Below are 12,302 nucleotides of genomic sequence, written 5' to 3'. Positions count from 1 at the left end.
ATCCACACCCCTATAGTGACTTATCACTGTGATCTTTTAGCTCCATTATCTCAACCTCTTTTTGTGAAAACATGGAATTGGAAAACTGTTTTGGGTGGAGTTTTACCCCCGTCCTTCCTCTTCAATCAGCAACTCCTAGCATAGGAATAAACTGAACCCTTTTTTTGTTTTTTGTTTTATTTTGAGAGACCCCCCCCCCTTTTTCTCTGTTTTGAAAATGTTTGTTTGTTAGTACTCTGCCTGGATTCTTCCGTTTCCCTTCTTGCAGCTGTCGCCTATCACTGCAGCTGTAGGGCCAGGGATCCAGGAGTCACCCAGCTAGCACAGGGCAGGATGGCTTAAGGATGCCTGGAGAAACACTCTGTAGAAACACCTCAGCTGACTTGCATGGAGCTACACCAAGGATCAGGGTGGTCCTCAGGCTACATTTTTAGATGGGACATCTAAATTTGCATCCACCATCAGTTACATCCATAACTGGGAGCAGATGATTGATAGGCTTTAGCTTCCTACCTCCTTGATTGCACATGCGGGTGAGAATTTAGCTGTCTGCCATTAATGCCCACAGTGGAATGTGGCTGCTATTAGTTGGAAAGGAAAAATTGTTCCCACAAAACTAGAGGCCAAGTTGAAGCCCGTTTCAGATATTTAGCCCTTAGTGTCCACAATGTGTGATATAAATACTCGCTTTCAGGCATGTAGGCTGGACCCCATTTTCATATCTGTGTCACCTCATGAACTGTGCTGAGCAGAGGGCCATGAAGAAAAGCAGAGAAAAAATTCTCCACCCCAAGTTTGACCTAGGCAAAGGTCTAATATAACGAGAGACATCTACAAAGACCTCATCTCCACTCATGTATGTGCAAAATTATACCTATGCCTGGAGTGGACAAGTGCAGATACCGCCATGTGCTCTTTTAATAGTCTAGCACAGCTGTTAGAATTAGCCTCTGCAAAACCAGTTGGCAAACTTTCTGTCCAACACACATTAAGGACCCAATATGTAGCTCATGACCAAGAAACGGGCACACCTCAAGAGACAAGGAGGAATCTTGACCTGCTGTTGGACAGGTTTATTCAGAACAACTTTTATTTCTGCTACGATGATGGAAAGGCAAAACCCACCCGGAATTATTTATATGTCATCTGAAGGCATAACTGTTACATGTGCAGTACTAGGAGCATCATGATGCCAAAGTAGGAGCAGAATAATGTTCTTCCTCTGCCTTTCGGACACTGGAGAGAGGGGTTTTGTGGCACTGGGGGAACATACTAAAATATTTTCCCTTCTAAAGGGCAGTGAGGAGTTACACAGACATCACCCTAAATGTGGGAAATAATGTTGCAATGGAGTTAGGAGAAGAATTAATAATGCTCCATCATGAAAGTTAAAATATATTGACCAGTATAATCTGAAATTCCCCTCTGATGATGCACAGCAGTCTCATTTACACCAAACCAACCCCAGGCTGGACTTGCTGGTGAGTTCAACCCTGCTGCAAGAGTTCTGGACAGGACAAAATAGCCATGTCTTAGGCCAGTGATGTTTCCAGTACATTGTGTGTGTTTTCTAAAGGAGAAATAAATCGTTCATTAGTGTGCAATCATGTAATGCTTGATCTGATCTCCATTGGACATGTATCCATAAGGGGGAGGAGTCATATCAATGTATAGACTAAATCTACATGGATACCAAAAGGTAGTTTTTAGTAGCCTGCATGTTTATTGAGTAAACAAACTTTCAGACAGAGCAGTAACTCAGCAGATTTCTTTCAGTAGCACTTGATTCAAAAATTTTATGTTGAGATTGTAGATAATCAAATCTCTGCCCTGGGCTAGGTGTGCACAGGATTGAGTAGCCCTATACAGAGAACTGACCAGTAGCAGATAACAGTGAGAGATCTGTTTGGTCAAGTACACCTGAAGGGAAGTAGGGAGGAATTAATTTAAGGACTGATTCAAATTAACCTGGGCATAGTAACTTTTAAAACAATCTTATTCCTTTATGAAATGTCTCTAGGTTCCAAGAAGGATATGCATGAATTACAGCTGTTCATGTCCAGGATCTTGTCTTTGCTGCTGTGGGTTGTTTACTCTACAGCCGGGTCCATGATCTCTGAATGACTCCTGTGCAGAAGGAAAAAAAAGAAAATTATGAGGCAGCTGTTTGTGAGGAAAGACATAACAGATGTGTGTTACGTCAACCACAGGCTCGCCAGAGCTGTCATCACTTGGCTGCAAGAGTCAGACATAAGTAAGTCAGGCGAAAGAATCGAAGGGAAGCGAGGTGGGTAAGGAGGGTGCTTGGGAAGCTACCCTTGCTGTAGCTCTCCATTCATGGAAGCATTTGATTTTGAAGCAGTTCTTTTAAACAGTACCAGTCTTCATGGCCACCATTTTCAAACTAAAGTTAGGCTCTAAATCCATGTTTAGGTACATAAGAACTCACCACTCATTGACTTCAGTGGGCGCTGTCTGTGCTGAGATGGAAGCTTAATTATCTCTCTGCACAGTAACGCTGGTCTTAAGCCTTTCTTTTCCCACTACAGAGCACTGCAAAAGCAGGATGTTGCACAAAGCTCAGCAGCTAGGGATTGCTACTCACCAGAGCACGGTGGGGAGAAGGGAGAGAGATTTACAGTTTCATGAGCTTGGCCAGGGTGTTGGTAAAGTCCTCGACATGATCACTGTTGACATCCTGAGGCCTGAATAAGAGGAGAGAGCTGGGTAGGTTGTGACATCATTCTGTGTGGAAAACAACTCACTATTGTGATTGCTCTCAGAAATAGAGTTGGGGGAAGAGACAAGTTGACAAGGTACAGGACTAGTATCAGCCATGCTGTGGAGGGGAGGCTCCATCCAAGTTTCCCCCAATGCAGCTGTGCCATGCTTACCGTTGGAAAGAAAGATGCAGGCTTTGATGCACAGTAGAAGCTTTATTCTGACCAGGAATGTACTGGAGGAATATTACCTACTGCCAGCTTTTCACCCACATAAGTCAGATAGGAATAAGGACCTATTCCTGCTCCCATTGAAGTGTACAGCAAAACTCCTATTGACTGAAATGGGGTTAAGATTATAGGGCCCTACATTTCAAGGTAAAGCTTTCTACCTACCTTTGATTCTGCAATATGGCTCCCAAGAAATTCTTTAATACCATCTGCTGGTGGTAGCGGCTGTCCATCAAGATGCTCTCAGACTGGCGTCTGGTCAAAAATTCATGCTCCCCTTCCCCTGGACTGCGTTCGCTGGTTCGGTTATGCAAAGAACAAGAATGGGCTGCTAGAATGGCTCTCTGCAAACAGGGGCTTTACAAACAGTTTCTCCATCTCTTGCTGAAAGGATGGGGAATCTGCTGCACTTGCAGGGGTGGCTTAGCTATTGCCTCATGGATCAGGTTGTTGCAGGATCTTACTTCTGATTTGCAAATCATTTGCCCATCCATTGCTAAGATGAAATAACTGACCTCATTGCTCACAGTCTCTTGAGTAGGAATGGGGTTGGTCAAGTGGGAGACCAATGATAGGCTGCAGTTGACAAGTGTCTCCTGTCTTGTTTAGCACCACTAGTGTATGTGGTCAAAGCTGAGGGAGCAGCAATGTGGATTTTGATTTCCCCCCCCCCCTTGCTTTGGAGCAGGGTGAAGCCAAGTTTCTTTCTTTCAGTGAGTGATAGCAGTTAATGCTTCCCGCAAAGGTTCTAGCCGGTTCCTAAAGTGGTGGAGATTAAGAATAACCCTGAAGCTAATAGGTTGGGAAGGAAAGGATTAAATACAATGCCCAAAGAAAACTGTGATTTGTCGGGATCATTTAAAAAAATATGGGGATGCAGGGTTCTCTTAGACCACAGAGGAAGAGGCTTTTTCTTGTACTGGTGAAACAGTGAGAAATGCATGTGACTAGGAGAGATGATGATTCCATCGGACTGGACGGAAAGTTCTCTACTTTAGCTATGTGCATGGAAGAAATTGCCTGGTGTAACACGCAAAGCCCCAACCCAGTAACAACAGAAGAACAGGAAAAGTGGTCTTACCCCAGCCGTTTGCCTATAATGGTTTGTAAGATCTTCCGGGCAGAGATCTGCCCCAGGACTTTCCGGTAGTGGTCAGTGAATATGGCATCAGCATGACGCTGCATCCTAAAGATAAGAGACAGACGCTAGATGCATAAAACACCCTGGATAATACACCCTTTTGGTAAGAAATCAACTTTAAAAATACCAAAAACCATTCACATCTGATAGTGCTGAGAGAGGAGCTGATTAAGGGGCAAACAACCATCCCAGAATCTGACTGACCCTTTTTATTCTCCACCAGAAAAGCAATTGTTTTTTAAAAAGTCCTGACATGGAAACAGCAGGAAAAATCTACCAACCAATCAAGAACTGCTGGGGAAAAGTGGCTTCACATTTAAATAAAAAAATGTTGTAAAGGGCCCAAAGGTTTGTGAGTTGGGGGGTAGGGAGACAGCTGGGCTGCAGGGGTGAGGGGGAGGGTGGCTAGGATGTTCCTATGCCCTGGCTATTCCCCAGCAACACCATGGGACCGTTAGGGGTGAATGCAGCTGGGACATGAGTTTCAGAGACGCCCTCAGAGGTGCTCTAATGTTCACTGGGATCTGGGTCCCAGAAGTCCCAGGAGAGGGGAAGTGCAAGCCCCCCACTCAGTCCCCACATCCTGGCTCTGTACAAGGACAGGGATGAATCCACCAACCCAACCCCATTGCTCTTGTCTGCCTCAGTTCCCTCACCTGCTTAAACAGGACTAACTATCCTTCCCTGCCTGATGGGGGTGCTGTGAGGATGAATTCGTGAATGTTTTTGAGGTGAACAGATGCTGCCACAATTCCCAGAGATGCCTAGAGCTCTGCAGAATTGCTGCTTGCATGAAATAGGGCGGGAAAGGAGTATTGATCTTGTGCCTCATTTTGCTATCTGTCAATAACTGTCTCTTTGGAAAGGTTGGAAGAGCTAACCCCTTCCCCAGGTGACTGACTCAGGTGTAGGGAGACAGCCTTATAATAGTGGAGAGAATATACAGCCCGCTGACTACATGTTGTCTGGCTATGAGCACAGACTTCATCTGCTAGAGCAGGGTTTTGTCCAGTCAGCACCAGGTCGGGGAGACCTTTTAAGGAAGATACCGGCACTTTCAGATATGTCAATGGCATCGTGACACTCCACTCCCTGCATTAGCGCTGGACCCATGGGGCAGTGTGCTGGGAGGGGGCTCTGTGTCGCTGGCGATGTCTGTCAGCGGGAACGCGCTACTGTGCTATTGCCCACATCAGTTCAGTAAAGATGCTGTAGGACTTCTGACAAGAGTTGGGGTGATAATTCCAAGCATCTTGATCAAATTCCTGTGTGAGTAATTACACGCTTCCTACCTACCCTTCCCTCTATGGCTTCAATTGGACTTAAAATTCTTCTGTTCCTGACCTAGGTAGCCACAGAGCGTGGCTGTTTTCAATTTGAGTCCTGTGTGTTAAACCACTAGAGAAATCAATGAAGGTGGCTGGAAAATGGTTTGACTTTTTGGCAAAATATCAAAACCCGAAAAACCTTGGCCAAAACCGCCCCCTCCCTGCAAAAAAAAAAAAAAAAAAAAAAAAGTCCCTGCACGTTTCTATGGAAATGGTGCTGCGGTGCCTCGTGGGAGTTGTCGTTTAGGTGCATTATGCCTCCTTTCTTTTCTGTGGGCAGGTCTTGGTGGCTGAGCTAAATCTCCCATAATGCACCATGATCTCCTTTCTTACTGAGTCACCACAGTGCATCATGGGAGATGTATGTAGTCCAGTAGAGAATGAGACCAAGAGGCAGCCCTACTACAACTCCCAGGAGGCACCTTCGCTGCCTTTCCAAATTGAATTTTTTTTCATTTTCAGGTGAAAGCTTTTCAATTTTCAAATGTTTGGGTTTTTAATATCTTCTATAGAAAGCAGACAATTTTTGCAAAAAACTTTAATCAAAAACCCAATTTTCCATCGAAAAACAGTTGGGCTGGAAAAACTTCAACCAGCCCTAGAACTCAATCCTCACTGTAATTTCTGCAAAACATCCACAAGTGCCCTCAAATCCTCTTGCTGTTTCCCTCATGGACTGCAGTGTAGGAAGAACTTAACTGAGGGTCCCTTTGTGGGTTGGGGTTGGAGAGGGAGGCACCTACCTTTTTTCAGCGGGGTTGGCTAGAAAACCCTCCTCTTCCTGCTGCTGCTGCTCCACAGAGAGATTGTTGCTCTGCACTGGACTGCCGTCCTGTAGCTGAAAGCTCACCGTCTTGCTAGAGATGGGCAGTGGATTGTACCTGTAAGAACGGGCCAGCAGCTCTGAGCACAACCAAGCTGCAATCCACACCATCTCCCCACCACCATAGCCTTCTCCACCGGGCCAACCACCAGCAGTCCTTAAGTAGCACTTGCTGGGTTCACCTCGGTATGGCTTGTCTTCTCTCTTATTCTTCCCTTCCCTGTCTCATGGAGACAGCGCAGGTTGTCTTTGTACTGCTGTCCTCCAGCTCTGGAAGCTGCCTAGATGCTACTTATACCAATATGCTAGGCACCTTTTGAGATTAGAAACCCAGAAGTCCCAGGCACAAAGTAGCAGACAGGTCCCCCTCTCCAAAATGCCAACATACCCAGGCAAAACATAACCAAATGTGTTCTCACTGTGCCAGTTCTTGAAAGCAAAGCCTAAAGTTTTGTAGATCTACTGATTTGTGAACTTACAAAAATAAGATTTCAACAGGTGGTAGAGAGATACTTAAATGAATTACAAGGAGGCCTTAGTACACAACCCTTCAATCCATATAATACCAAAGCTCCTACACCTCTCACTTCAATGCAAGTGGACAATAATACAGAAGAAGCAAAGACAGTTAACCTGTACTTACAACTTTTTAATTAAAGGCAGGGCTGGCTGTACCATCTATATTATTACGGTTGCTGAACACTTCCCATTATAAGATCCTGTTTTCAACTGTTTATAATTTTGCCAAACTTCAACCATTTAGGCTGAAATTTTCCATGCCAGGCTGAATTGTTTTGAAAAATTTAACCAAAATAGCTCAGCTATTTCCAAGAACGAGGCTAGGGCAAAATGTGTTGTTTTCCCCCTGTTAAAAAATTTGTGAGACCTTTTCTTTAAAATGTCCTAGCACGCCTGTACTCCAAATTTGGCAAGGGGGCGGCCTTTGTGTCAGGGATGCGTCTTTTGCCCTTCCCATAAAAATCCACTTCAAAGTTGGCCAAGTTATAAGCATTTGAAAAACAGGGGTTTGTAAATGATCAGAGACATCTTTGATTTGAGCAGCTAAAATCTCCAAAGATTGTCCTCACTAAGCATGCTCCAGCCCCTCGCTGCTCCTGTGTAGGACCAGACTGCCCATGTGCCATCCCTGCAGAGTGAGGTCTACGCTAGAAAATTAGGTTGGTTTAACTACATCAGTCAGAGGTGTGAAAAATCCACCCTCCTGAGTGGATAGCTAAGGCTAGGTCTACACTACAGCGGGGGGTCGACCTAAGATACGCAACTTCAGCTACGTGAATAGCGTAGCTGAAGTGGCGTATTTTAGGTCGACTTACCTGGCTGTGAGGACGGCGGCAAGTCGACCGCTGCCGCGCCGCCGTCGACTCCGCTACCGCCTCTTGCCGTGGTGGATTTCCGGAGTCGACGGCAGAGCCATCGGGGATCGATTTTATCGCGTCTTCACTAGACGCGATAAGTCGATCCCCGATAGACTGATTGCTACCCGCCGATCCGACGGGTAGTGAAGATGTGCCCTTAGTCCCTGTGTAGGCAGCGCTAGGTTAATGGAAGAGCTCTTCATCAACCTAGCTACCACCTCTCGGGGAGATGGATTGCCTGCGCCGATGGGAGAATCCCTCCCTCGGTGTAGGAAGTGTCTACACTGAAGCACTGCAGCAGAGCAGCTGGAATGGTGCAACTGTGCCCTGTAGCATTTTAAGTGTAGGCGAGCACTGAGCCTGTTTCAGCCCAGGGCTATGGGGGGGCTCAGAAGGACTTTCTCTTTCCAGTAATGGCTGCTCCCAAGTGCTGTGGGCTGGGGTGCGCTGGGACTGAGAGCAGGAAGTCCATCTCTCATGTGCTTTCAGTGATCCCCTGCTGGCATCCAGCCAGCACAGAGGAAGCAGCTGTCCAATTCAAATGCAGAAGGGACAAAAGCCAGACGGTGGGGGGTGAGGGAAGGAGTAGATTGGGACGGGGAGTGGGGAGACAAATGGACTAGCTAGGCAAGGAGACTGAGACTGGGAACCAGTGGAGGACATGGGGGTGGGGACTGAGACTGGATGGGGGAAGACTGGCACTGGCTTCTGACTGGGACTAGGAACCAGTGTGGGGGCACAACAGGGGTAGGAGAGATGGCCCTGACAAGGAGTTTGGTGTGGGGGAAAACTTGGACTGACTGGGCAAAGGAACCGGGTGGGAGGAGTGGAAGAGGCTGCAAGTTGGGGGGAAGGGGAACAGGAATCGGGGCTTCGCTTCCTCCTATGGGCTTGCTGTCCAACATGGAAAAAATTGTATGTGAGTACTTAATGAATACGCACAGTGGGGCCAAGTTAAAGCTACACCGGCCACCCGAATTCTGGCACTTCCTAACTTTTGAGTGCTTGACTTTGCAACCTTAATAATGTCGGGAGTGAGAGAGAGATGTTGCCTGATGACTTGGGAGACTGCTAATGAACTATATAGAGAGTCCACTCTAGGTCACCAGTTCAAATCCAGCATGGCGTGGTTGCAACAAAAAACAATTGCTATCTGATGGCAGTTTGGCTCATATGTAGGAGCTTGTGATTCTAGGCATTGTACTCTGGCTCTATCTGGATTTTTATCCTGCACCCAGCCTGTGGTATCTGAGCACCGTGCAAGCAAGTGTCTAGTGCTACCACTGGTTCCCCAGTTGGCCAGCTCAGTGGAGCCTGAACTCTGCTATTGCCAGTAGAGGAGGGGTCTCTAGGTCGACCTGAGGTCTGTTGCTGTGGCAGTGAGTGGGTAAGCTTGTTGTGCTGTCGTTCATGTACCTGTTCTGTGAGTAAACAGAGGACTTGGGCTCCCGCGCTGCTGCCCTGGCTGCTATCACCAGCCCTGGACTTACATATTTTGCTTTAAAACTGTTTAGGCCGTTTGACCCTGGCTGTCCCTTGTTTCGACTGCATCCTCAGGGGCCTTATATTTAACACTTCACGCTGTTAGACACAATGACAACAAAGAGCGGGCATGGAGTGAATACTGGACTCAACATTGTGCCATGCGTCTTCAGTGAGCCAAGGACCCAGATGAATCAGAAAGCTGTGGGTCCCATAATAGCAATGTAAACAGCTGCTCATGGAGACATTGCAGGCTCCGCTTTCTCATCCCAGCCAGAGGAATGAGGAGGAGGAAAAGCTTGTTCTCACTGAAGCATAAAGTAATGTTTAAACAAGACAACTTGGCACAACCTGCAGGGTCGGCCCAGGAGACTTTCAGCCCCGGCATAGCAGGGGGTGCTGCAGGTCACGACTGACTTGTACTGCCAGAGCCATGTGTGGGAGGCGCTCCAGATGGGAATAGCAGGAGGAGGTGTGGGTCAGGACTGAGGTGAGCTGACAGGGCTACAGGCAAGGGGCAGAGATCAGGACAGAAATAGCACGGGTGCTGCGGGTCAGGATGAGGTGAACTGTCAGAGATGCGTGGGGGCCCTGGAGCCCTGGACTGAAATAGCAGAGGATGTTGCTAGTCAGGATTAAGAACTGCCACAGCTTGTGGTGGTGGGGAGACTGAAAACGCAGAGGGCTTTGCCAGTCAGCATGGAATGTGCTGTTGGAGCTGGTGGGGGGAGCTTGCAAAATGCTGCCTGCAGTGTCCTGAGCCTGGTATGAAAATCCACCAAATGCCCAGGCCAGAAAATAGGAGTGAAGTCAGAGCGATGGGGGGAAATCTTTGGGCAGGCAGGAAGTTAAAGGGGCTTGGAGCCTACCTGAGAGCTGGATAGAGAGGAGAAGAGATGGAGCACATGACTAAATGGAGGAACAGGAGGAAGATGGCCCTGTGCAGCATCCTTCACCCTTCTGGAGTGACCTGAAATCAAGAGAAATCCAAATCAGTGATGGTAACAGACAGTGACTCTTGACCTCACATGCAGCAGTTGGGGGCTCTGAGCACACCACTGCCAATGAGTTGGGAGAAAGCTTCTTGAATGTGCATGGGAGCTCTCAGCTACATCTTCATTTTCTCAGTCAGACTCAAGTCGCTGAATCCCTGTGTCATCGGCATCAATGGGACAGAAATCACCCTGTGCAGCCTATATTTATAATACCCAACATGTACTTCCCCTTGCAAGACAGCGGCCTCGGCATATCCGTGTCTTGGCATTGCACGATGATTATCATATAAATACCCGATTAACAGCCACCATCTCAGCAAAGCAGCCCCTTCCAATGCCTGCCTCTGCCTGGAACGCTGTCCCAGCAAGTTGACTCCCTGCCTTTGGTGACTGATGGCCAGACTCTAGAGCCCATTTCCAGGGAATGCTGATGGTGATACAAACGCTGGCCTTGAATCCATAACCCCCTGCCTGTGAGCTGGGATCAGAACATACTCCCCTCTCACCAGGCCTTTCTGCTCTCACCCGCCACTACTGGAGCACGTTTTACCCAGACGAGTCAGAGACTGGAAGCAGGGAGTGTGGGATTGTCTTAATTAGAGCTGCTTGAACTACTTTGTTAGGAGCTGAGCTCTTTTTTCAGGCTAGTGAACGCAATCCTGATTTTCCTCTGAATGGATTTGCTCTTTGTAAATATTTGCCTGATAGTTTGCACAAATAACTTTCACCCTCTGAGGAGCTGTTTGGATTACAGGAGCACCTAGGGGCTCCAGCTGAGATTGGGACTCCTTTGCATCAAGCCCTATACAACCACAGAGAGAGAGAGTCCCTGCCCGGAAGAGCTTACAGGTAAATAGACAAAGGGTGGGAGGGGATAAAGGAGGCCCTCGTAAGCAGAGCGATTCACCTAAGTTCACAGGCGGAATTAGGAAGGTGTCCTGGGTTCTAGAGCATTAGCCTAGCTTCTGCCGACACACTACTTGTGTTGTGCAGTTGGTCAGCTTAGTTGCATAGTATGTGGTTCTCCTCCCATAATGGATGCCTGCAACACCTGACATGGGAAAACAAGTAACAACATGTTTCTGGAGCGATAACAGTCCATGTGGACAAGGGGGATCCAGTGGATATAGTGTGTTTAGATTTTTAGAAAGCCTTTGACAAGGTCCCTCACCAAAGGCTCTTAAGCAAAGTAACCAGTCATAGGATAAGATGGGAGGTTCTCTCATGGATTGGTAATTGGTTAAAAGATAAGAAACAAAGGGTAGAAATAAATGGTCAGTTTTCAGAATGGAGAGAGGTAAATAGTGAGGTCCCCCAGGGATCTGTACTGGACCAGTCCTATTAAACATATTCATAAACGATCTGGAAAAGGGGTAAACAGTGAGGTGGCAAAATTTGCAGATGATACGAAACTATTCAAGATAGTTAAGTCCCAGGCAGACTGCGAAGAGCTACAAAAGGATCTCTCGAAACTGGGTGACTGGGTAACAAAATGGCAGATGAAATTCAATGTTGATAAATACAAAGTAATGCACGTTGGAAAACATAATCCCAATTATACATATAAAATGATGGGGTCTAAATTAGCTGTTACCATTCAAGAAAGAGATCTTGGAGTCATTGTGGATAGTTCTCTGAAAACATCCAGTCAATGTGCAGCAGCAGTCAAAAAAGCGAACAGAATGTTGGGAGATCATTAAGAAAGGGATAGATAATAAGACAGAAAATATCATATTGCCCCTACGTAAATCCATAGTATACCCACATCTTGAATACTGCGTGCAGATATGGTTGCCCCATCTCAAAAAAGATATATTGGAATTGGAAAAGGTTCAGAAAAGGCAATAAAAATGATTAGGGGTATGGAACCGTGCCGTATGAGGAGAGATTAATAAGACTAGGACTTTTCAGCTTGGAAAAGAGATGACTAAGGGGGGATATGATAGTGCTCTATAAAATCATGACTGGTGTGGAGAAAGTAAATAAGGAAGTGTTATTTACTCCTTCTCATACCACAAGAACTAGGGGCCACCAAATGAAATTTATAGGCAGCAGGTTTAAAACAAACAAAAGGGAGTATTTTTTCACACAACACACAGTCAACCTGTGGAACTCCTTGCCAGAGAATGTTCTGAAGGCCAAGACTATAACACAGTTCAAAAAAGAAGATAAATTCATGAAGGATAGGTCCATCAATGGCTATTAG

At 46.6% G+C, this 12,302-nt stretch overlaps 1 protein-coding gene across 1 annotated transcript; it reads right to left on the bottom strand.

Annotated features, from left to right (window-relative positions):
* Positions 1-2,635: 2,635 nt before the first annotated feature.
* Positions 2,636-10,050, bottom strand: GHRH (growth hormone releasing hormone). Its single transcript, XM_065415012.1, has 5 exons — positions 9,971-10,050; positions 6,164-6,301; positions 4,033-4,137; positions 3,117-3,248; positions 2,636-2,705 (listed from the first exon to the last, which is right to left on the bottom strand). Exons 1-5 carry the CDS (start codon positions 10,048-10,050, stop codon positions 2,636-2,638), a joined length of 525 nt encoding a protein of 174 aa, XP_065271084.1.
* Positions 10,051-12,302: the final 2,252 nt, after the last annotated feature.

The sequence above is a fragment of the Emys orbicularis genome, chromosome 12 (genome assembly GCF_028017835.1).
Source record: "Emys orbicularis isolate rEmyOrb1 chromosome 12, rEmyOrb1.hap1, whole genome shotgun sequence".
NCBI lineage: Eukaryota > Metazoa > Chordata > Testudines > Emydidae > Emys > Emys orbicularis.
This window is presented reverse-complemented; position numbering and strand designations above follow the sequence as displayed.